A 25617-nucleotide genomic window follows, 5' to 3' on the forward strand; every position below is an offset into this window, starting at 1 on the left:
TGTCAGGGAATATTTGGGTTCAAATATGTCTTACCTTAAGTGAACACATTTTTCTGGAAAATGCAGAAAGAAAAGCAAATTATAGTATACAAATTATATTCTTTGTTTATCACAAGACTTTAGATGCTCAGTAGACATAAAGCACAGCCTACCTGCAGTCTCTGTGGTCATCTCCATTGTACTTGCGATGGCTCTGCCTCCCCCGTCAGCCACTCTTGATTTGCTTTGAAAAATATCTGCAGAAAGATGGATGAATGCATGCATGTCTAAAAAGATATTTACTTTTACAAAACTGTGTTGAAAGGCAGAAAAATGTATTATTATTTGGTATAGTGAGTCATCTTATTTAAATCCACTAAGTATGGAATTCTACGTAATAATAAAATCCTTCAAATAACTCTCAAGGAAAACGTTTTGTTTTTAGAAAAATAAGACAATCCCAAAAAAAAATGTATGCCTGGCCTGCACCATTTCCATCAGCCTTTCTTTTCCCATGTGGTTGGAGCTGTGGAGAAATTCTCCCCTGCCACAGTGTATTTTCTGATACTACCACTGGGGAGCACCAAAGTGTAATACTTTTTAAAGTCTATGAAGTGAGCTTTAAAAATATATAAATTGCTGTGAGGGATTTTGTCTGGTCATCAGGGTCAGTGTCAGTGCTTCCAGCAGCCCAGAGGTTTCAAAAGTCCTCGAAACCCTGCGTATTAATTATAATTAAAGTAGTTGTTCAAAGTAAGACCTGCCTGTCAGGGCAATGACATTAATGTTTGCAATTGGATGCTTTCAGCTCAATAAATAGATGCAACATAAAACATACAAATAAATAGTAAAGCTGTATTTAGGTAAAGAGAATAAAATAGATTTCATTACCATGAAACAAAGTTTAATTATTTAAATATGATATCAAAACTGTTACAATCATGAGCACCAGCTGAGTGCTTTCCCAAAAAACAGAATTGACGAACATATCTGTTTGTAACTTTTATAAACAAATGTTGTTTTGGATACTTATTTTTATTTGCATATAGATGATGATAATGCAAAAAAAGGAAACTGTGCACCCAAAATATGTACAAAATGACTGAAATCCATAGCATATTAAACACATTTCTCATAAGGCGATAATAGTAAGGCTGGCCATGAAAAAATGTAAGATATCTGATCTTGTTAATCCCATGAAAGAAATGTGTTTGCAACACTTAAACTTAAACACAAAAAAGCCAATCAATAACTCTAAACTAACAAAAAAAATCTACAATTATACAATAAAACAGATTGCCAACCTTTCAAATGAATTTGATGCGTATAGTAAAAATGTACCTGTATTAGTATAAAAATATATTAGAGGTTAAACTTACACATGAGGATGACCAGCAGCACATATCCAACCATGATGAAGATGAATACTAAGAGTATTCAGATATCCTCCAGCAGCACCTGTCTGATTGAGACAGTCTCGTTTTGATAAACCTGCTTAAAACCACAGCCAGCTTCAGACTTGAATATAAGACAAGCCACAGAAACACTAACGGTATACTTGATATCGCTCACATGTTTTATATTTAGATCAGCAGAGTGGTGGCTTCCTGAGAAAACAGAAAGAACCTCTTTTATGGTTTTTGTATGTACAAGTCGAGTACGACCTTATTAAGAATTAGGACTAGGAGGCCATAAGAGTAAGTGAGAAAGAGACATGTGATAAATAAGTCATAGGTCCATTAGGTTTTTGGAAAGCCAGTAAACTGTATGTATTCCCTTGTTGTGAAGAGAAGTTATAACATAATATAATAAGATGAAAATGATGTGATTGCTGAATCAGCAGTATTGTATATGTGAACAAGATTGAACACATATTAAATGACCCATATACTATAAGTGACAGTGGGTGTCAAAGTATGTGACTGTCAGTGAAATGTTTTTGAGCGATGTTGTACGAAATAATCCAACATGTAGGCCTACTTCAGTTAGTAGCCTACTGTTACACTGTTTAACATTGCTTTGACAAAGCGACTGAATGTAGGTCAACTATTTCTACATTTAGATAAAAGTAGCCTACCTATACAGACCACCCCCGTCAGCATCAGGCACTATACACAGGGCCTGTGATCACTTTTTATACACTGTTTTTAATATGACAGTTAGGCTGTTGCAAGGCTGCACGGGTTTGATGAGAACTGTATCTACATTCGGTTTATAAGACTGGCCAGTGGCCACACAAGAAAGTCGAATCAACTACAAAAGGCTACACAAATACCCATATAGAAACCACATGTATCAGCTGCTTATGTTATTTAACAAGAAAATAAAACCGCATAGGCTACAACAAGATACTGAAGGGTTTGGTTTGTGCATCTAATGGCTGGATATTTTTAACCCATCACGTTATTTTGTATTTTTTTGAAGACATTTGGACCTTGTATGATACTTGGATGATTTCTCTAAAGTAGCCTAGATATTAAAAGGGACTTTCGCGAGTCAATCCAAATGCATGCCTCACTGAAGTGGAGGAATCATTTCGCCACGGTCCCTGCAGGCGTATCGTAAAAACCCTAATGAATCGCACCTGTTGCTGATGGGACTCACCTGGCCTCATTTCACCGGAAGTAGCTCAGCTGCATAAAGACGGAGACGTGCTGCACGGGTAGGTGTAGCATACTTTTAAAACTCACGTCACGCGCTGATTTTTATTGTCTTGATTTTCTTTTTTATTGAATCCTCAGTTATGCCTCCTAAAAAGCCAGCAGCAGGCTCTGCTGATCCTGCGCCTTCCTCCAGTGATGCACCGGACAACAAGAACGTTTCAGGTCTCCTCGTTTTTCATGTAACCTATGTGACACAGCTTAAGAAGATTGCATAAATGTTTATATTCTAAATGGTATATGTGTGCACGTTTGTTTTCTAGTCACTGCGACGCTGCGCAAACTTGCAACTCATCCATCCACCGCGATCATGGTGAAAGAAGCACTTAAAGAGTTGGACTCGCGCAAAGGGGTTTCGTCCCATGCAATACAAAGTTATATTAAAGAAAAATACCAGTCAGTGGACATGGTAAGGTTGAAGCACTTTGTCCGCAGAGCCCTGAAAAAAGGACTCGAGACTGGCACGTTGGTGCGGCCTGCCAACTCCAATGTCGCTGCAGGCCTATCGGGAAGATTTAGGGTAAGATGTCCAGTGTACAGTTTATCAAAGAAGGTGAAATAACGTCTTTTAATCGGGACTGTGTATGTGTCTTGAATGCAGATTGCAACGAAAACCAAAGAGGCAAAGCAAAAAGCTGAGAATGTGGATCCTAATGTGACAAAAGCAGCTAAGGATGGCGCCAAGAAGCCTAAAAAAGCAGGTATGAATACAACTGGAAAAGGACACACTCTTTGTCCTCTTAAAACTGGTAGGCTATAGCTCTTAAAACTGGTATAGCTCTTAATAGCTTAACTTGTTAAAGGTGCCACGAAGAAGAAGAAAGACTCTGCCAATGAAGAAGCGACGTCAAACGATGAGGTGAGGCAATGTTTTCTGTTCTGAAACAGAATATAAAGTTCAATTATATTTTTGGGAAATATCGTCTTTGTTCGCTGTTTTTTTTGTTTTTTTTCAAGAAAGGTAAAAACTTTTTATGAGACTTTATTCCTGATTGATGAGAATATAACTGTAAGGCAGTCATTTAGAGAAACTTTAAAAGGGTGGAAAAAAAGAATTGTCGTTTAACCTTTTCCATCATGGGTTCACTAAGCATGCATGTTCAGTAGAAATGTATAATTAACTGAACATATCCAAATTAAATAATTTCACCATGTATTCATAATTTATTGGATATAAGATTATACAATTAATGCTTCAGTTGTGTCTGACATTTTTCATTACCCACTTTTAGGAGTCCAAGCCTGCCAAAAGGTCCAAGAAGGAAAAAGAGGCTGCTATTGAGGTACCTGCTGAAACTACATCCAAGGCTGCTCCCGCAAAGAAGCCAAAAGCTAAAAAAGCTGCAGAGAAGGCGGATGACGAGGAAGCTTCTGATTCGACAAAGGCTACTAAAAAGCCCGCCAAGGAACCGAAGGCCCCCAAGGAACCGAAGGCCCCCAAGGAACCGAAGGCCCCCAAGGAACCGAAGGCCGCCAAGGAACCGAAGGCCACCAAGGAGAAAAAGGCAGGGAAGGTGTCTGAGGCTGCTAAGGCAGGCAGCAACGCTCCTGCTGCTAGGGCAACTGGGAAACGAGGAAAGAAGACTGCAGAGTAAATTATTAAATAATTGATGCGTTATACTGATTGTTTTTGCAATAAAATCTTATTTTTTGATTTGTTGTAATTTCTACATTTGAAGCATGCTGCCGTCTCATTTTGCGTATATTGGAGCTTTAAGTAGAACTGTTTGCTTCAAACGTATCCTTCAATGACAGCAGCACACAGGTGCTGAGCAGCAAAGTTATTTTACAATCCTGAATCCTGTAGTGACAAAGAGGAATTAATATTGCGCTTTAAAACTGGCAACAAAATCTACTCCAGGGACACTAAATATGTAATAGACTTTGCATGTTGCACCTAGAGACATGTGACCTTATAATGCTCAATAGCCTATAGTTTATTATATTCCTGAAAAGATGCCAAGGTAATGCTTAAGTTGATACGTTTTATTTGACTCTCTTTTCAGGGAGTGCAGAAAAAGTATTTTGGATAGTCTAAAATGGCATTCCAGTGCCTCAACAGCAAAGCAAAAACGACTACAAAAAGCATCATGAAAAGCGTCCGGCTGCATGTTCTCATCAAGGAGGTAATACAGTTGGCCACTGTGGACACACAGACCAAAATGGCTGCCATAACAGCCAGCAGCACATTGATTAATTTTCCAAGGACAGTCCGTGCTGTGACATTCTCCAAACCATCAAGCTGCCCCGCCTGCAGTTGCTGCTGCTCCACCTTGAGCAGATGAGTCAGGCAGGCCTCCAGAGATTCCTACAGGGGAGAGACCAAACTGAGTGAAGGAGCACTAATGATTAATCAAAGAAGTTGGACATACAGCACTGATTGTTTTATCAATGGATCCTTTCCATTCACTCTAATTTGTCTTGTGATAGCAAGGATGAAAATAACCTCAGTTACTTATTTTTACCTCATTTTTTTGTTTTTCAACACTGAGAAAGATTAGCTGTGGTAAAATGCTTAAACACTTTAATTTAGGAATATTGAACATTACAAATGTATATAAGTACTAAAGCCAAGTATTTACACAGTTACCCTCTCAAAACAGAGCCTCAAGATTCTGTAATTACGCCAAACCCAGAGAAATCTGTCAGTGGTGCATTTTCCTGAGCACATTTTAAACAACACTACCTGGCTTGCCTACGTTCCCCTCTGTAAACCATTGGTCCCAGCAGGAAAAGCACAGTATGTGTTATAAGCAATATGATACATTATTGATACTGGCTTATCGCAATGCAACACAGACATTATATTAATGACACCTGTGCTTTTCTTGCTATACATAAAAAATGTCTGCTGTGAAAAACACTTTTGTTTGTTAAGCTTACATGAATATCTGTTGCTTCTTTGTTAGACTGAAAGTTAGACCTCTCCCCCATGCTTGCTAGTTCATCTTTGAAGTTCAAAATTTCATTCTGGTGCAGTTCTATCAAGTCATTGAGCCGTTCCTCCAAACCATCATTCCTGCAAAAAAGTAATGGCAACAATATATGAAACAAACAGGGGATAGGTTTAGCTCACAGTACTATATCAAACATGTACCTGTGTCGCTCCTTTTGTAGGGCCTCCCCAATTGCAGTGTATTCTTTTTGGTGGCAGTTTTTTAAGATTTCAAAGCTTTCCTCAAGTTGGCCTTTGTTTTCCCGGAGCTCCTGGATCTCCTGGAGTATATTATCAAAGTCTGAGGCCTGGGCATGGTCAGGAATATTTTCCCTGGAGCTATAGGGTACATCATCGGCTCCTGAGTCTGAACAGCCATCAGCAGTGCCATGATTCAGGCTGGACTGTCCTGTTTTAAGGATACTCATTCCCCCAGGGCCAACACCCTCATCTCCCGGGGTTTCATCCAAGTGTTTCAGGGCTGCAATATTATCAGTGCTGCCCAACTTTTGCAGACATGGGAGGAGATTTGTCTCAGATTGGACAGCACAGCTTTATAAACTGGAGAGAATTTTTGTCACCTGCAATTGGCAAAATCAGATTAGTAAGCAACTCCTCAGGCCACTTAACCACTTTTCCTTTGTATGAGCATGCAAAAAGCCATATTGTCTTTTCATATTACAATAGCATAGTCAGATTTTTTCTATAAAGCTAGAATTTGATGAGACCCTGGTTTGAGTATGATCCTGACCCCTTAATCCAGTGAGTCCATCATAACTGGATTGTTGTTATTAAATAAAATATATTAACATGGGACTTTTTAACGCATTACAGCCTTTCAAACAATGCCTGTGTAGCAACACAAATAGTGGAACAAACACAATTAATGGTCTTTCAGGCACTAGAGTCCACGTACTGGCCTAAGGAATCATTTTTATCGGTATATATGCATCTGTAAAATGCCATTACTATCAGCTAAATTGAGATGGAGACAGATAATTAAAAGACAACCCAAAAAGAATTAGACTAACATCTGCATGGTTACATATAGGGCCAGAGGATAAGTTATTTGTTTTGTGGGTCAGCTGGGTTTAAATTAAGTTATATTGGTAATTGCTTACCTGCTTGAAACGTCAAGACTTCCAACCAGTCTGGCCAAATGTAACGTTAGCTTAGCTAGCTTAGCCAATTGGGATCAATCAGCTGTTTTGACTTGGCTGGTTTGAACATGCTCGGCATTCAGACTAACCATTGCGTGCAAAATGATCAAGTATGTAAAAGTTAGTTAAACAACTAAAAAAACAGTACGAATGTTTTTCAGATAAACTACTTTGTTAGCAGTTTAACTAACGTACGCTAACGTCCCGTCCACTGCTGACAGATGTGCAGGTTGCTTAGCAACGAAAAGTACTCGGAAAAATGTCGTCGTCTTATCAAAATGCTAATTTAAATCAATGTGGTACTGACACGCCTGACCCTACTATTGCGAAACATACCTTTTTAGTTTTTTCACTGTAAGCTTTGTAGCACCTGCCACTGCCAGCAAAATACTTGCTAATCTAGCCTGATGAAAAAGGGCCAAATTAAGAGTTAGCAGCTAAAATCTTCAATGTCGAAAGAGCACAAGTGATATTAAAAACCTTGATGGCTTAAGTTCTTTAAGTGGCCCAGTAGGCTATTTCAGTCTTCCAACACAAAACTCGGACCCCTTCTAAATATAGTGCAGACAACAGTTAAATAAAATGTAATACAACTTAGCTTTCACTGGTTTCATTATATGTCATATATTTTGAGCTTGGTTTTTAACCCTTTTCAACAAGTAAGACAGCAATAAATTGAGGATAATGTGTGAAATAAAGGGTGAAAGAAGTCAAATCACACCTCTTTGCTTTAGTGTGCTAGGAATTAAGGGTTCACAATGACCCATGATGAGACCCAGATTATAAAACCTGTATAAACATGATTACAGTACAGTATAATCCACACACATGGCAACCAAGTAAACCAAGGACTCCAACAAGAGGCTTTTTGAGGTGTAATGTGTGATGTTCAATTTAGAACGGTCATGACATTGAGGACATTTACAAGTTGAATTTTCAATTTCACCTTTAAAACAGCAAATTTATTTGTCTTTAAAAAATAAAAAAATCAACTAAAAAGTATTACTATTTCATTGTCACTAATATAAACAGTACGGAAGCACTGAGTCTTTGAGCACTTTAACTGCTCTTCAAGTATGTTAATTCAGTTCATAGATTATTCTTCTGCATTGGAAAAGCCACCAGGCTAGTATGCTCCAGCAAGGTCGCGACTCCAAACTTAATGTCTTTGATATTAACATCCTGGTTGTGGCATACCAGTGTTGTTGACTTCACAAATCCATAAAAAAACAAGTTGAGAATCCACTACTATTTGATCCAGTGACAAGTCTTGATTCCAGAGCAACGTAGCTGATGCAAACGAACTCCATTCTTCAGTGTAGCGAGCAGGAAAAGGAAGAGTTGGCCACACAAGCTGAAATTTCAAATGTTTGAGTAAAGGGGGAAGGAGGAGTCGACTGTTTAGAAGTGAGACACTTGGAAAAAGAGAGTATGGACAACTAAATCAGCAACAGTCAGCTCATTACAGTCAAAATCAAATAAAAAGCCATCAATCAGCTGTATTAAAAATTGCGGTGACTTCGAACAATACCACTTGAATCAGCTCAAAAGTAATAAAACTCTGAATTACAATTTCTTCTGTGGGGAAACAATGCAACGTTTTCCACATGTAAACAAATTCACTCAGATGAGAAAAAAAGTGTGCAGTTTTCCCAGACCCTCCTTCAACTATGCCCTATTCACCCTTACACTATGTGCTTGTGCCACAATTGCATTAAAGATAGCAATTCAATATCAAACATCCATCCTTTTCTCCTCTTATTCTCTGTTTCATTCTTCTTTAAACACATTTCAGAAAACGATAAAGTGACAAACCTCGGATTCAACCCTCCTGAGCATTTTGAGAAGCTGCTGAAGAGGAAGAAAAGGAAGGACTATAGAGATTAACCTTCCTGTATGGGTCATTGTCCTCCCTTTACACAACAGCCTCAAAACCTCTGTCCTTCATCATCAAATAAGCCTCTTCAAGCAGGTCATCTGGGGTGAAGAAGAAAGTGATTCAGATACTCTGAAATGGCATCCCAGTGCCTCCAGAGGAATGCAAGGAGGATAACGAGGAGCAGCGTAGAAAGCGTGCGGCTGCGTGTTTTCATTAATGGGACGACACAGTTAGCCACTGTGGACACAAACACCAAAAGGACTGCCATTACAGCCAGCAGTACATTGATTAGTTTTCCAAGAAGAGTCCGTGCTGTGGCGTTCTCCAAACCCTCAAGCTGCACCACCTGCTGTTGCTGCTGCTGCAGCTCCATCTTGGAGATACGCGTCTGACAGGCCTCCAGCGCCTCCTACAGGTCAGAGACAGAACAGTGAGTGAAGTTGCTCTGATGACAGAGCAGAATCATCAAGTATATGTTAGTGAAACTTACCTGAATGTCCCTCGCTCTTTCGTAAGACTGGTAAGCAATCTTCTCCTCCATGCTGGCTAGTTCCTGTTTTAAGTTCAGAATTTCATTCTGGTGGAGTTCTGTTAAGTCATTGAGCTGTTCTTCTAAACGTTCACACCTGCAAATGAGTGACAACAACAGCACATCAGAAACAGTTATTTTTCTTTCTACACACAGACTATACTAGAGTGTATCGCATAATCTATGATACCTGTATCGTTCCTCTTGCAGTGCCTCCATGATCATAGTGTAGTCGCGCTGATAATGGGCTTTTAAGTTTTCAAATGACTCCTCCAGTCGACCTTGGTTTTCTCGGAGCTCTTGGATCTCATGGAGTATAGCATCGAAGCCTGAGGCCTGAACATGATCAAGGGTGTTGCCCTTGGAGCTAGGGGGGCCTCCGGGGGCTCCAGTCGCACTGTTGGCTCCTGCAGAGCCAGAAGTAGCACTAGAACATTCATCGTCACTGCCATACTTTGGGCTGTTCTGCAAATGTCCTGTCCCAAGGACCCTTGTTCCCCCAGAGCCAACACCATCTTCTCCCTGGATTTCATCCAAGGAGTCTTTCAGGCCTGCAATGTTATCAGCACTGCCAAACTTGTTTCGGATGAGGGAGGCGATTTCTCTCGGCTTAGACACCACAGCTCCAGCTGCAGAATGAGTGGCTTGAGAGAAACTGGAGAGGCCCCCTGTCACCTGTAATGAGCAAGCTCAGGTCAGTACTGGTCTGTGCGGAGGTGCCATTGCAATATTGTCACGGTGAAAATTATGTGCCAAACCTTCTATAGCTTTTAATTAAGGGCTCTAACTACATCTCTAGAGGAACAGGTAATTACAAACTACTGAGTTTCCTTCTTGGGATATATTTAACATTTACAACCATTACTTTTGTGTTTGTGTAGATTAAGTAGCAAAAACAACTCCAAATGATGATCTTGTTATAAGGTCTTATTTATGTTTTGAGTGCCATAAACTAATTGCTATTTATTTCATACCTGGGAAAACCTATCCTTAACTAAAACAACTGAGGAACCAATTCAGATTGCTGCTCCTAGCAAGGCATCCACATGACTACCTAACTGCTATTAGAAATTGTTCTGACAGACATTTCACTTTGTGTGCCAGTAAAACCATGCAACACCATACTGGCACACTTATTCAAATAGAATTCATCCATTATGAATTCTCTATTCTACAACAACGACTCCATCTATTCTCTATAGCAAGTTGTCTGCTTTCTTGGCCCCTTTACGTTTAGTTAATCCAAATTTAGATGAACGATTTTATAGTTTTTTAGAAATAGAAAAAAAGTTGAGGATTACATTTTTTTTGTCAGTACAATGACAATAAAACCTTAAATATTCCCGAAAGGGGGATTTAAAAGCAAAAGAGCAGTGAAGGCACCAGGAAAGCACACACCTTGGCTCCAACATCTTTCAGCCCCTGGTGCATGTCTCGGAAAACATCTTTGGGCTGTCGAGGGATTCCGTTGTGCTCTACCTCTCGGAGCTTGCGGTGGTAATGCTCCAGTTTCCTTTGCAGCTGCTGGATCGTCTGAGCGGACTTTTGGTTCTTCTTCTCAAACACCTGTTTGATGCGTGCACTCTGCTGTTTGTCTGCGTTATTGGCAAGTTTCAGGTATTCTGCCACGTTGTCATCACGTGCAGTTTGTTCAATTTTGATTTGTTCTGTGAGTTTGAGGATCTTCTGTTGTAGTTGGGCAATGGCCTGCTTAGTCCGCTGGGGGTCTGGGGTGCAGTCCACTACATCATACCCGTCTGCCCCGTAAGGCAGGGCATTAGGTGACACAGCGGGGCCTGATCCATCATAACGATCCAGCTGTGCAGAAAAATAAACAAAAGAAGGTACAAATATGAAGAAAAATGCTTTTGATCAAGTTTATTAAGACAAAAACATTTAAATCATTGTTTCTCTTGGTGTTTCTTTATCATAGAATATCATGCGAGCAGTGGGCATTATAATGCTGACAGTACTTGGTTACAATACTTTATTTGGTATTTAGGATATTGTGTCTCTAGTAATACAAGCTTTTCTATTGTAAACTCTACCAGTATCTAATGTGAATACTGTTTGAATCCAGTTTAAAATACACAGTAGTATTTGCTTTAAACTAGGGCAGTGGCTGTTTTTGAAAACCAATCTTCGAAAACCCTGCAGTCAATTTACACTTATATCTGTAACTACACTTCACAACAGTAGATGGCGCCAAACGTTTCTTTTTGTCATTTCACAACTCCAAGTCAAGGAGGCACTGTTGAAAATAGTCCAAGTTAACTGAGGATTGAGAAGAAATTATGACATTATTTTTACCCCACAGGAATTTATTAAGTTGGTAGTTTAGTAAAAAAGGCAAGTTCAGATAATGCAAAGCCTTACATAGTAATGAGAGATTCCAGGCTAGAACTGGGGCAACAAGAGGGGAGGTAAATATGAATCTTTGTCATCAACACAAACTGATTTGTACCCATCATACGAGCTTTCACCACGTATTGGACACGTGCCAGCTGCTCAGCTCCTTGTACTCTGAACAGCATGAGAATGTATGGAACAGATTGAGTGTTAACCATAAAGCCAGACATTGTACAGTACAGGAAGCGGCCGTTAAGTTTTACATTGACAGACACGGTTAGAAAATGCTACAAATAAATACATTTCCAGTGTCTTAACTTTTAAATTGGTTATGTGCCAACATTTACCTATCAGTTATTTGCTAGATTCCTGTATTTGAACAAAAATGTAAAGCTTCTTGAGTGATTGATGTTTCATTTGTGTTTGTTGAAAGGGCTACCGAACAGAAACAAAAGGACACAACTTGTGTTCTAACTGGGCAGAGGATTGTCAAATAAAAAACAATTGGCATTCGTTATTTAAGATGAACAGAAACACAGGGAGTAAAGTGATTCCATCGTGCTTAAGACATCTGTTGATGAACTTAATCCTGCCTCCAGTGAGATGCCTGAGCTGCAAAACAGTGTCATGATCTCTTTTACGACGTCTACTCTATACTGATTTGTCATTCCAGAGATACTCCTGTCAGTCAGCTGCCATCTTGAGCTTAGAGTGTTGTGAAGACTTCTGATCGTCTGATCTAAATACCACGTCAGGTTTAAAAGAAAATGGTGTGTACATTCTTTCTTTTTTTCTTAATTGATTATGTAAAAGGCAGGATACCCCTTCTTTCTTTTATAGTGGAAAAAAAACACTGAATAAGTATTCCCAGATTTCTATCAACATTCAATGTAAAATACAATAAAAACAATCATCCAACACGTTTCAGTTTGTCGAGTTTGCAAACGTTCCCTCCAAGCTTTCTCTGACCTGAAGTACACTCAAGAGACAGCAAAAGACTAAATTTAGAAAGGCTTAGAGCACATAGTCACAAATAACTCAAAGGCAATCTCTGACCTTTCACCGCTGACAACTCATCTCCCCATCCACCAGCTCATCCAGGCACATCTACACCATTAACAGCCTTAGGTTTGCACAGTTCACTTAGATTTGACATTTTGCACAGGTTTCAGTGCACGACTCACTTTCATCTGTTATTCTACAGCTAGCCTGCAAACAATGCATTTCATTAACTTCCTCGTGACCTGTGAGAGTCACTTTGTATTACGATACACATCTGAATTATTCATGTCCTAAAACTATCTTCTATATGAATACAGCATTTTTAAAGATTTAATTCAGTTCTTGGACAGATTTTATGAGAAGAGAAAAGATGGATTAATTGATATGTTATATTTTTCCAACGCACTGATAATGTGTGTATGCAGATTGATTGATATTGTCAGTGTTTAAGGTATAAAAATACTCTTATATGACACTGTAGAATGCATTCATTTGAAGAACTGCATCGTTTTTGTTATCGTTAAGATTTTTTTGAACAAGGTTCTTAATCTTTAAACTAGTTTCCATCTAGCTTTGTGGGTTTCAGCTGGATATACAGTTTATTATCATGGAATCTGACGCTTTAGAAAGCGTATAAACATGATGAATAGGAAGCAAGTTTTAAATTAGTAAGAAGCATCTTCTTTATATGATTTCTAAGTCAACTTGTTGCCGTTCTTCTGTAACAGATAATGGAGAGAACTCTTTAAAGTCTAAGTAACTTTGATATGAGGAGTGTGTATCATGTTCGACTAACTTATACTTACAGATGAAGAGGCAAGCCATTTTTTATTTTACTCAAATGCAGGTGTTACCTTTATCGGAAACCTCCAAGTGCATAACTTGTATATGACAGAAATATCTTCCTACTCTGAACATAATGTACTGTTCAGGACCACGGTTTTATTTCTCCCCTGGACGTCTTGACGGGGCTGAGACACTCACCTTGTCAGGCTCCTCAGTTGAGTGGTACCCGGAGGTGAGCAGCATGTCAGCCAGAGCTGGGCTGGTGGGTGTGTCTGTGGTGGAGGAGGAGCGCGGGCGTCCAGCCTGCAGCAGGGCTTCATGGGTGCTGCGCCGGTGGATCTGTGGGCTCCCTTTCTGGGGAGGGTCCCCAGGGCCCCCCACCTTGCTGCGGCGGCTCTGCAGGCTGGTGCCTCGCTTCATTATTGGGGGAGCACCTCGGATCTGCTGCAGAACGCGGCTCAGAGCTGCGGGAGGGGCGGAAGCAGCAGGGTTGTCAGAATCCAAAAGGAGGGGCGAGGAGGCCAAAGTGTCCCCTCCCTCTGACCCTACATCGGTGGGATCGGAGGGAGGGGCGCCTGTGCAGGACGAGACGGAGTCATGTGGGGAAACGGAGGAGCGTCGGCGCTGTGGCTGGAATAACTGCTTCAGGCCATGGCCCAACGCTCCCATGTTCTCCCGGGCATTATGGGTGATTTTGGACAAACCATGCTCTGACTCCGACGCCCTCCTGCCGCCCTCCAGCTCCGCTCGGCCTCCAGTGTCCGGCTCCTCTGGGCTCTGCTCACTACTACCCTGATCCATCAGAGACCTCCAGCTTCACAGCGAAGTGCTACCTGGGGGTGCAGGGGACTAGCTGCGCCCCGTGGGCACCCCCCCTCTGAGCGGCTGGTAGAAACCCGGGGAGCAGAGAGGATGGTGCTCAGTTGGGCCTTTTGAGTGGACATGCATCTGTGGCTTGGCTCAATGTCATGCTTGTCTACCACAAAAGGAAAATAAAATGAATTATGACATGCAGCAGTGAATGATGAACATAATAAGCAGAAGAATATAAAACAACAAGCAACATAAACTGGGTTGACACAGACAGGTTCACTTCTTTTTGCAAATATAAGAAGGTCTTTGTTCATTTAGTCCAAAACAATTCATGATTGAAAAAGCTTTTTTTTCTCTGCAGAATGAAAACAGAAGGTATCCATTTCAGTCTAACAGTATGTGGCATGTCTGACAGTGCCAACCCAGCAATGCAAAAACACAAAGTCTACAAAATAAATAAGCTTTAAGAACAGTTTCTGAAATGTCAAAGTAAGTTTAACTGCACATGCTGAAGGTCGATGCCTGAGGCTGTTGCTGAAATCCCTTTCAATTGTTTATTTCTGGGAATTCAAGCCTGAAGGCACCAAAGCCCTGATGGTAGTTTTATTCAATTACATTTCAGAAAGAATTCATTATAGAAATTGATAAATCAACATAATTGAAAGTGCTTAGATGATGCTAAAAAAGAGACTACGGAGTGTGAAAACTTAAATGAAATTCTAAACAAACAGTGATTATGATTAAATTCTCAACTGACTCGTGTGATTCACGGAAGTCTCCTCTTTGACTCTCATTTCTCAACAATGCTAAATCCTGTAATGTAAAAAGTCCATTCCAAGACTTTGGCCCTCAGATGACAGATTATACAACAGCTTTTGATTTACCAACATGAAATGAGAGGGGGTGAAATAGAGTGTAACAGAAAGCTTACCATGAGCCCAGCTTCCCCTCTACTGACTCACAGCGCAGGATTGGCTAAACGAACAGAAACAGAAGCAAAAGAAAACTGAAAAATATGCTCCATACAGACAGTTAAAAAAATAGGCCTACTGTAACATCACGCAGTTTTAAATCAGGCCTGCATACAAACATTCAACTCAGAAGTAATAATGGACCGGAAAGGGTGAGAGACTTAAAAGCTTCTAACATGCTGACATGTGAATTGTCAACGACCTAATGGATCTTTGTTTAATTCTTAAGAGTCAGCAGTAAATTGATGCTTGGTGAACCTTGTTATGTTTTAATGGCATCTATTGTAAGCATAAGACAACATTAACATGACAGCAACTCTAAAAACTGTTCAAGGTATAGTAATATTTCTACATACAAACAACATCGAAACATGGTATGAACACGACTCAGGAGCTGCCAGTGCACGACTCATCTGTAGCATGTACAGTGGGGGGGGGGGGGGGGGGGGGGGGGGGGGGGGGGGGGGGGGGGGGAGACTTTAGCCTGAGAGAAAGCTTCTGTCCCACTTTGTCCTCGCAGGCCAACAAATGTGCACACTATCTTTAATGATTTTAAATGATTTTTATAAATCCATTACTTGGGATCAGGGACAATCTTGAAAATGTTAATTGTAACATAAAACCAGACTTTCTATTAGTTTGGTCCATTCGGAGCAGCATCTGCATGTACCAATTATTTAAATACTTTTAAGGCAAAGTGGTTAACATATTTCTTTAAAGACCCAAAGCCTAATGGGATGGGTCTGAATATGTGGTACATATATTATTTTGCAGACAAATGGAAACATGATTTCACAAGTCAGCAGAGATTGAAAGTATCACCTCACAAGCCAGCAGCAAAATCTAACACAAAAACCCTATGAAACGCTCCATTAGTGATACACAGTGACTCATTACTGCTGGTGCTGCTGTTATATCTGCAGTGTGGGATAAGAAAGCACCCTGGTAAGGTAGGTGGCAGAGAATAATATAATAATGAAAAGGTTTTGGTTTGAAATGAATGTGAATGTTTGCACTCATTACCCAATATAAATGAAAGCAACAACATGTCGTTTGCATCATGTTTCCATCTCTGCAGCTCGGTAAGGGCAATACTTTAAGTAAAACCACACTTCTGGTCATGGCATTTAAACATAAGTTAACATTAACAAACCACAAGGGATTGATGTTACACATTATGTATTCAATCAAACTGTCTTCATTCCTGAGAGCAGGTTGTATGGCTTTTGCTGCTGCTGATCCTTAATCAATGATCATGGACAACTCCATTCAGATGCAAATGATTGCAGTAGAGACTAATTACAAGACATAGGAGGAGACATTCCACAGACAGGAAATATATCCCTCATCTACAGTAAATACATTGACGTCCGACTCCTCGAGGCTAAGGGCAAAGTGTTCTCTTCAAAGTGGGTCAGCCAACATTGGTCTATCACTCTCTCTACATGCAGGGCTCCAAGGTCACACCATTTGAAGAGTGTCGTGCATGTCTAGCAGCGTCTAAGCTTTTAGTGGCGGTATAGAATAATCTTTGCAGAATGACAGAAAGTGCAGGTATGACCTCGAAGCAGCATAGGCCTACATGCTTTACATTATTCCTGGATCTTATTGGTTTCAGATTGTGCTCACAAAATAAAACCAATGTATTCCTTTTTATATTGAATATAAAGATGTGATAAATCATGCCCGAAACTCCCGTGCATTGGACTTCATTTTCCTTTGCACTTTCTATCACTGGTGACATATTCTCAGAGGACCTTGTACACTGAAATCTATTTAGTAAATAATGTCGTCCTTCAGAAGGCATCGCTACACTTTTATTGCATAAAAACATGTGGGAGATTAGTTTATATTGATTTAGTAGTGATGACAGTATTGGTCAGCAAAAATCTGTAAAAAAAACAATAAGATTACTTAATAGAAATACACAAAACTAACATGAGTCCAAGTGCAAATAAACATACCTTCAGATGTGGTCATCAGCAGGGAATTTGTGGACCTATTAACACAGGAAAAGAGTTTCCAGCACGGCTTCCTCTGGGTAGTTTGTACAAATGGAAAACTGGTGGGATAGCTGTAAATCTTTAGTCAGCTGTTTCCGTGGACATTTAGAAAAATCACATGCTGCAAAGAAAAACAAAAAGCAGAGGCAAGACAGTGTGAGAAACGTTTTTTTACAAATCTGTGTCTCAGGTGACAGAAGTAATGTTCATTAAAATGTTTTCAGAAAGAGGGATTAATCTGGTACTGATGGCTCTAATAATTGTCGTTTAAATGGATCAACCAATGGATTTGTATCACTTCATGGTTCCTTAGGGATCAAATAATAAATATATCATCATCTTTTTATTTTTAAGAGACTAATATACTGTTTCTGTAAAACTGAATTGTGTTGATCCATAATCTAAACCAATCAGCACCTAAACTAAGAATTAACAGCAAATCCAGATAAAGTCGGAAATCTAACCAGCATGCATTATCAGCCCATTTCATCAGCAGCAGACAGAAGTTAGCCATTAGCTGGGGAACATAGTAAATGTGTTAAAACATTTTGGAGGCCGAAGCCAGATATTATTATTAGCTCAGATAATAACTAAGTGAATATTGGATTTACATGTATTAGTGCTCCGACGCAACGATCCCTAATAAACCATGCTTATTTGTCTGCTGCATGTAATTAGGAAAGTGTTAACACTAACTTTTTACACTAAAATAACAGTTTTGAGAACAATAATGTAGTTGTTAAGTTATTGAAAGAAACACAAAAAGGGGAGGATTGATTAAGGTAAGGGGCGAAAATCCCACAGGATACATTTTTTGCTAGATAAAGAACCAAAATAATATCCCTTATCTGGGCAAGGGTTAAGTCACGCTGTGAGATCGAGCATGTGATGTAATTGTGTTAAATGTCTCTACTTTAAGATGAATGAAACTGGCTGTAGCTGTAATGCAGTCTAATGCAAAGTCTGATATTTGAGACTAATAACAGTTGAAGTAATTAAATAGAGTCACACAAGTACGTGGCTTCAAAACCTAAATTGCAAAATAAAAACATGTGTTTTAATTTTGTACAGCAGAGGCCTCCAAGGCATTTTAGCTTAATTAAGTGTGTAATGTTAATTAATGGTGCTTAATCCCCCCTCAGGGATAGCTGCAGGACATGAATGAACGCTTTGCCTTTCTCGTAAAACCACAATAGATAAATAAATCAACAAGAGGATTTCAAATCAACAAATGGTAAACACAGAAATCTGTTATAGCCAGTGGTGGAAAGTAACTTAGTACATTTACTCAAGTAGTTGTTTGACATATTTGTACTTTTCTAAAGTATTTCCATTTAATACTACTTTATACTTCTACTCCACTACATTTCAGAGGCACATATTGTTCTTTGTACTCAGCTAAAGGTATTTAAAACCCACAGTGACTAGTTACATATAAAAACAAATGATATGCTATAATGTAGTACTGTACTACTAATCTACACAGTATTTCAAGTATTTAAATCTGCTTCACATTGATAACTACAACACTAAAATGCTCTTACATGTATAGAAACAGTATGGAACTGTGAAAAGGTCCATTCTGCTTTTAGAGTACTTTTAGTTTTGATACTTGAAGTCTGATAATACTTCTTTACTTACTATTCTGAAATGGGTCATTGTGCAGAATGAGGACTTTTATAAGTAAAACTTTGAAATCATTGCTTTACTTTTATTGGAGTATTCTAAGAACATAGAATTTGTACTTTATCTGAAGTAAAGGATCTGAGCATTTCTTCCAACACTGGTTATAAAACCAACATCGCTCTCTGCATGAATGCAATGCAGTCATACGTGCAATGCGATGAGATCATCACCACCCCTTCAGTAACAATGGCATCAACTCGCATAACAATGAAGTTCAGCTTTCCCAAGTCTATTTGACTCTTACTTAAAACACAGAGCTTACCATCACTATTCGGCTTAGGGCGGTTAATTAAATTACTCAAAGGTTACAGGTGCATTGGGTGCCATTACATGGAGGGCAAAAGTAGTAACGTTAAATGCCTATGATTAAAAGGTAAAGTAAAGATGGTGTGATAAAGTAAATCATGTACCCAAACAGTGGGTTTTATTAGAGAGTAAGTCACGACATATAATCTGAGCCCATCGGTTTAACGTTAGAAGAGAGGAGGATACAGTTAGCAGCTCGTTAGCCCAGTCAGTAGGCCTGAACTTTAAAACACTCAACTCTAGGATGTATTTACTAAAAACATCAATGCAGTTTGTCGTCCTATTGCAAAGTGGTGCTAACCGTTGTGTTAGATGAATGCAGGATACATCGCTGACCCCGTTTTGATAGCTTGTCTGTCCCTCTTGTAGCTAGCTGTATGCTAACGTGGTGCACCGGGGGGTGTTCGTTGTGTTGTACGGTGCACACTGGTGCTGCTAGGCGGGGCGGGGTGGTGTTCTGTGTGCGTCTAGAGATAACCTACATGGGGGTCTAACAAGAGGTGTACGAAGTACTCTTGAGTACTTGAGTAAAAGTTGCAATACTGCATTGTAAACATGCTCTGTTACAAGTAGAAGTCCAAGTACAAAAAGTACACATTTTCGAGTAAAGCCCGTACCAGACAAATATTATGTGTTTGTATTATTATTAATGTCAATGTTCACTTTGTAAAGGTGGGGATTATTTTAATTACTTACTACTTTAACTTTCTTATAATAAATCATAAGGATGTAGGCTATTGGTTGATTTATATTCTGTATCATAAATCCATGCCTGCAAAGTAGCTAGTAACTTTTTGGAGTAAAAAGTAAAAAATTGCCTCTAAAATGTAGTACAAAGTAGCATAACGTGAAAATATTCAAGTAAAGTAAGAGTACCTCAAAATTGTACTTCAGTACATTGAGCACATGTAGCCTACTTAGTTACATTCCACTACTGGGTCTATAAGACTTCTCAATTAGCCGGAGAACAAATGTAATAAAATATAAATTATTTATAAATAAATAAATAATCAACTCAAATGCTTTTTGTTTGGTTTTCTTCTTCTGTGATGTTTGCTATTGATGTTTGATTTCTATATGATACTTTTCAATATGAAACAAATAATTATCTGTGCAATGTATTTTAATATTTAAATTATGATCATTTGTTGTGCCCATGTCTGACAGCTGAAATCTTCATTACCTGATGATTTAATATATACATTATATCAGCAGTTTGTGTTGTTTTTGGTAAAAGAAAGTGATAGCCACTTTAATATTCTACATCAATGGCAAAGCCCAGCATTAATGATTTAAAAACATAAATCAGATGGTTGTGTGATGCTCAAGCTTTCAAGTACAATCCAGCAGATAACCTGTTCAAATGACATACTCCTACATCTCCATTCATGCATTTTATAGCCACAGATGTAATTACTTTTAAGTAATACAATTTGACCAATAATGCCCCGACGTGTTGGGTCAATAAAACACAACTATCTAAAGTTGTATCATATTCTAATGATGCACACCTAAAACGTCGCTATCTAGATAAGGGTGTAAGGATGTAAGGATCAAGGCATCCATTTATGCCATTATCATCAATTCTCCAAATGTAAATATTTGATAAAAAGGAACTCCACCTTTAAGAAATGCCAAGAATAATGTCCAACTTGACAACACCCTCATACAACGGGCCTGGCAGCAGTCAGAAGCTCTAACACACCAGGATCATTTACATTGGAGGTATTGGGTAGCCAATAGACATCTGTCGCAAAACTCTCACCATGGTTTCTTAATCACACCTTTGAGTGTTGCATTTCATGGTAGCGTATTTAAGTTGTACATTTCACACAGTGTAGGTTTGCATTAGCTTATATCCTCTTTGCATTGCTGATATAAGACAGCGTTTACCTGAGGACAACATCACAATTGTACAGAGGAAGCCAATACAACTCAATATATCCAGGTCTGACCGCTGTGAACATATCAATTATTTCAGCCTGGGTTTTGCCTCTTAAGAGCAAACCTTTAAGGCATAAGCAATATAATGTAACCACTAACTTGTAACTACACCTAACATCGCCCGTCTAGACTGTCCCGGTAACCAAAACAGGCGTCTCCTCGCCGCCTGTCAGTTAGCAGGCTGGCTAGACTGTAGCTAAAAAACATCGCCTCAGCTTCAGCCAACAGGGCACCTCGCTAGGCGGGCAGCGACCATTGGACAAACAACCTCAACAAACCGTAACCCCTGTGCAGAACGGATAACATCATATGGAAACACATTTCATTCATAGATCGGTTTGAAAAATGTGTGTTTTGCTGGCTTCAACTTACATGGGCGCTGAGAGGATTGTGTTGATGACCGTTCATTTCTCCCGATGGTGGAACACTCCCACGGTGACGTCAAATAGCGTGCCGTGCACGACGTCAGAACAGCTGAGCAGACAGACAGCCACACCGTGATAAACATACACAGAGAAAAACAAACATTTATGTAGTTCTCCTTTTTCAGATGTTGATAACAAATGTACTTTCTTCAAGGCTAAACAAGAAAAGTATCATTCATCTGTTCAATTGTTGGACTTATTGTGTAACATTTTGACTGAGAATTATAGTAGGTGTGAAGATATTATCAGTCATTTAATGTGATCTTAAACGTTCCTGTAAAATGGTAACCTTGTATCCTATTAAGGATAGTTTGTTCATAAAGCTACATTTCCTTATTCAACCCCATCTTTGAAGTGATTTTCTTAAGTTGAGTTGAATGTGGTTAGGTATGTATCTTCAAAAACATTGCATGTGAATAGTTAATATTTACTCTGAGATGTCTGTTTGCAAAATAAATCTATTAATGTTTTTTTTTCATGAAATAGATGGTGATTGGTATTTATCATTATTTCCTTTTGTCTGACATTTTGTGTGGACCAAACAACTAATAAAGAAAATAATTTGCAGAAATGAAAACAAGCATTAATTTCAAAGCTAATAACAACCTGCATGCTCAGAAATGAAAGGACCGAAACAGAAATTATAACTTATTTACTAGAATCTTTGGCCTTGAAGGTCTCTACCCATAACAACATCAAAAAAACAAATGTAGTTGTGCAGCAAACCATGCTTTTTATTTTTCTTCAAAAAATTGACATTTTGAATCTCTTGCCAAATGCAAAGCAGGAAACATAGCTTAGGCCGTCTGATTTTGGCTCGCCAAACCTGTTCAATTGACCAAATTGCATGAAAGAGAGTCAGTGAAGATCCTGTCACACTGTCAGCAGAACATTTCAGATTCCTGCAGCTGATTGTTTACTTTGATGGGAAGGGATTGGATATAATAAAGGCATGGCACGTTATATACGGCTGACATTCATGCTGATCAGATGGAGTTTGGTTTGCAGGAGGATCAGGAAATACTGGAATAGGAGCCTGTTGAGAAACGTAATATGTTGCCAAATAAGGGCGTGGGCTATAATGGCTTTTTAGCTGCAGGTTTTGGACTGGCATCTTTACTATAGTTGTAACAGAAGCGGCGGTTTGAGTAATGTTGTCTTTGAAAAAGATACTTAGGATGAGGATAGAACTTAAAAATCTGGTAGGTCTGAAAAGCACAATATGGTTTGGATAGCTAGATTACAGGTGGTGAAGAGTTTGACCTTGAAGGGCAGCACAAGTTTTAGTAATGACAGTATACACTGCTGTTGGAAACTAGGGGAACACAAGAGCTCCCCTCAAGTTTAATTGTTGTAGATGTGATTACAAAAGCCTCTTTGCTAGCAGAAGGAAGAGGATGAGGAGGAGGAGGAGGAGGAGGAGAAAAAAAGTTGGGTGGAAAATTCCAGGTACCATGGGGAATTGTGGGGGGGGGGAAGGAAATAAAACTGTGTAGTACCTGAGGGAAGCTTTGGATATTGTGGCGATGCTGCCACTCTACCTGTGGAAGAGTCAGGACTGTGTGGCGTAGTTGTGGGCCCAAGAGACACCGGTAATAAAAAAATATATATATATATATATTATATATATATAATGGAGAAAACATTGAAACTGGTGGTACTGAGGAAACTTCGGGACCTAGCCACTATCACTAAGAGGCCTATTGGACCAGGACAATGACACCGATGCCATCGCTGAGACCATCACAGACTACATTAATTTTTGTGTCGATACTGTTGTGCCAAAAAAGACCATTAGGATATATCCAAACCATAAAGACTACATCTCATCGGATATTAAACAGTGTATCCGACGAAGAAATATCGCTTTTCAAAAGAACGATGCAATACAACTGAGATCAGCTCAAAGAGAACTAAAGGGGAAACTTAAAGAAGCCTGAGAGCAACATAGTCTGAGTGTCCGAGAGGCTTTCTCAACCAAGAACTCGAAAGAACTGTGGGACTCTGTTAAAGAAATTACAAATCTGAACTCCGGCAAGAGGGAGATGCATGTTCTGGATGAGCTTAACAAAGCAAATGAACTTAACAACGTCTACAAACGTGTTGATATTAATTCTGCTTCTAACATTGATGCATGTAATAACTTGTCAACCTCTTTAACCTGTGACCCAATACACAATATAATAATAATAATTGATGATAGTGCTGTGGCCAGGGTTTTCAAACAACTGCATACTAAGAAGGCCAGTGGGCCAGACGGTATTTCGGCACTCCTGCTGAAAACGTTTGCAGATGAGCTCACCCTGCCTGGAGTCCATTATTCCAGCTCTCTGCTGACTCGGGAAGCATCCCTCAAATATGNAAGAAAGCTGTCATCATACCAGTTGCAAAAAAAACATGCCCACATGACAACAACGACTTCAGACCAATGGCTTTGACCTCAATAGTTATGAAGTCACTAGAACGTATTATTGTAGGGAACATGCGAACTGAGGTGCAACACCTTTTGGACCCCTACCAGTTTGCGTATAACGATGGTAGAGGTTCAGATGATGCTCTGACCTCTTCAACTCACTTTATTCTAAAACACCTGGAAAATCCTTCAGCTTATGCTAGATTAATGTTCATGGACTTTAGCTCAGCTTTTAATACTATTCTTCCCCAAATAATGTTAAAAAATCTCAAACAGATGGATGTGAAACCTTACTTAATTAGATGGTATCACTCCTTCCTAACTGAAACACAGCAGCAGGTGGATCAGGTATGCTCAAAGATAAGCCAACGCCTGCATTTTCTGCGCAGGCTCAGGGTTCATGGAGTGGATAAATGTATCATGTTAATGTTCTACAGGGCAGCAATTGAGTCTATTATTCGTAATGGCATCACAACATGGTTTGGTAACTTGTCAGTTAAATCTAAATCACAACTCCAGAGCTTGATAAAAAGGGCTGGAAAAATAATTGGCCTGCTTCCACCATCCTCTCTTCAGGATATATTTGAGGAGATGGTGAGAAAGCAAGGCCGTAAAATCAAATGCGACTCCAAACACATCCTGTATAGAGAGTTTGAGTTGCTGCCCTCGAGGCAGAAGGTATAGATTACCAAACTGTGAATTGAACAGGTATAAGTTTTCCTTTGTTCCACTGTCAATCAAGCTGCTGAACAGTCAGAAACAGTTGTGATTATGCTGTGTTAGGAGTTGTTGGGAGGTGCAATGTTTACAGTGTAGTTTGTGCAACCGAGAAGGTTAAATAGGGAAAGTGCATTATGTGTAAATAGGTATGGACACAATAGGGATATGTGCAATTTGACGGACACTATGCATAGGTGCAATAGGGTAAGTGCAATATTGATTTGTGTATGAATGCAGTAGGGAAGGTGCAATATTTGATTTATGTATAAATACAATAGGGAAAAGTGCAATATTTGATTATGTATGAATGCAATAGGGAAAGTGCAATATTTGATTATGTATGAATGCAATAGGGATATGTGCAATAGGGAAAGTGCTGTACCTGTATGTTTCTTGTTTGTTTCTTTGCCATGTGATATGTGATCTCTGTTCTGTATCTGTGACTGATTGACCTGAATGTTTTATGTTTATTATCTCGATGCCCAAGACAAATTTCTCCTAAAGGAGACATAAAGCTCTTTCTTATCTTTTTAGGGTTCGTCCTTAAATCTTGTTCTGTAAAATTTCATTTATATCTTATTTTTCAAATTTTTATAATTCTATATATCTAAAGTGTATAGTGTTCTTTTGTTACTCGTGTATCAGTCCAGTTAATTTGAACTACAATTGAAGCACCCTTAAAAAAACACCCTAAACGATTTTGATATGTAAAACTTTCCCATAACATATTCCTAAGTCTTTTAGGTACAAAGGTAAACGGGTTACAAAATATACCGCCGGTATTAGCCTTAAAGGTTTTTACCGGCGGTATTTTAAATTCCAAAACATTATAGAGCCGAAGATTTATTCGGACCTTGTTAACTAAAATTGAAGATTTGGAGTTAAAAGTCCCAGTTCCTTAGGTTACCACCATCAAAATGTTTCATGATGTAAAATGTTGTAAGTTGGGAGGNGGATTGCTGGGGGCCATGGCTCTTGGAGGCGATGTATTTGGCGTGTTGAGCCTCTGCTTTCAGCCGGCGTTTCTCCCGCTTCTTCTCGTGGTTCTGCTGGTACT

The 25617-nt window shown here is 39.2% G+C and overlaps 3 protein-coding genes across 7 annotated transcripts; 1 reads left to right on the plus strand and 2 right to left on the minus strand.

Annotated features, from left to right (window-relative positions):
- The first annotated feature begins 2609 nt into the window (after positions 1-2609).
- Positions 2610-4293, plus strand: h1m (linker histone H1M). The gene is made up of 6 exons (XM_010775259.1): positions 2610-2641; positions 2721-2804; positions 2903-3159; positions 3241-3340; positions 3443-3498; positions 3872-4293. The coding sequence occupies exons 2-6, from the start codon at positions 2723-2725 to the stop codon at positions 4232-4234; spliced, it is 858 nt and encodes a 285-aa protein (XP_010773561.1). The 5' UTR covers positions 2610-2641; positions 2721-2722; the 3' UTR covers positions 4235-4293.
- Positions 4294-4425: 132 nt separating this feature from the next.
- On the minus strand, positions 4426-6002 carry LOC104949026 (transmembrane and coiled-coil domains protein 1-like). The gene is made up of 4 exons (XM_010775304.1): positions 5737-6002; positions 5523-5658; positions 4798-4947; positions 4426-4440 (listed from the first exon to the last, which is right to left on the minus strand). The coding sequence occupies exons 1-4, from the start codon at positions 6000-6002 to the stop codon at positions 4426-4428; spliced, it is 567 nt and encodes a 188-aa protein (XP_010773606.1).
- Positions 6003-7373: 1371 nt separating this feature from the next.
- On the minus strand, positions 7374-21456 carry tmcc1b (transmembrane and coiled-coil domain family 1b). 5 transcript variants are annotated; one of them, XM_010775263.1, is made up of 9 exons: positions 21375-21456; positions 17028-17187; positions 15024-15067; positions 13984-14255; positions 13478-13743; positions 10541-10960; positions 9333-9817; positions 9104-9239; positions 7374-9022 (listed from the first exon to the last, which is right to left on the minus strand). In XM_010775263.1, the coding sequence occupies exons 4-9, from the start codon at positions 14078-14080 to the stop codon at positions 8708-8710; spliced, it is 1719 nt and encodes a 572-aa protein (XP_010773565.1). In that variant the 5' UTR covers positions 14081-14255; positions 15024-15067; positions 17028-17187; positions 21375-21456; the 3' UTR covers positions 7374-8707. The 5 variants fall into 5 exon arrangements, with proteins under 5 accessions (XP_010773565.1, XP_010773567.1, XP_010773564.1 ...); XM_010775265.1 differs by lacking the exon at positions 13984-14255; XM_010775262.1 differs by having other exon boundaries at positions 10622-10960; positions 13478-14255.
- Positions 21457-25617: the final 4161 nt, after the last annotated feature.

Source organism: Notothenia coriiceps, unplaced genomic scaffold, assembly GCF_000735185.1.
Source record: "Notothenia coriiceps isolate Sejong01 unplaced genomic scaffold, NC01 NC01_scaffold00015623, whole genome shotgun sequence".
NCBI lineage: Eukaryota > Metazoa > Chordata > Actinopteri > Perciformes > Nototheniidae > Notothenia > Notothenia coriiceps.

Excerpts from the sequence above, each read along its gene's own strand:
- h1m (XM_010775259.1), top strand. The coding sequence starts at position 2,723 with ATGCCTCCTAAAAAGCCAGCAGCAGGCTCTGCTGATCCTGCGCCTTCC. Across the intron at positions 2,805-2,902 it reads GGACAACAAGAACGTTTCAG|TCACTGCGACGCTGCGCAAA; the intron begins GTCTCCTCGTTT and ends TTTGTTTTCTAG. Across the intron at positions 3,160-3,240 it reads GCCTATCGGGAAGATTTAGG|ATTGCAACGAAAACCAAAGA; the intron begins GTAAGATGTCCA and ends TCTTGAATGCAG.
- tmcc1b (XM_010775260.1), bottom strand. The coding sequence starts at position 14,080 with ATGGATCAGGGTAGTAGTGAGCAGAGCCCAGAGGAGCCGGACACTGGA. Across the intron at positions 10,961-13,477 it reads CAACTGAGGAGCCTGACAAG|CTGGATCGTTATGATGGATC; the intron begins GTGAGTGTCTCA and ends TTTTCTGCACAG. Across the intron at positions 9,240-9,332 it reads CTGCAAGAGGAACGATACAG|GTGTGAACGTTTAGAAGAAC; the intron begins GTATCATAGATT and ends ACTCATTTGCAG.
- LOC104949026 (XM_010775304.1), bottom strand. The coding sequence starts at position 6,002 with ATGAGTATCCTTAAAACAGGACAGTCCAGCCTGAATCATGGCACTGCT. Across the intron at positions 5,659-5,736 it reads CTACAAAAGGAGCGACACAG|GAATGATGGTTTGGAGGAAC; the intron begins GTACATGTTTGA and ends ACTTTTTTGCAG. Across the intron at positions 4,948-5,522 it reads AAGAAGCAACAGATATTCAT|GAATCTCTGGAGGCCTGCCT; the intron begins GTAAGCTTAACA and ends TCTCCCCTGTAG.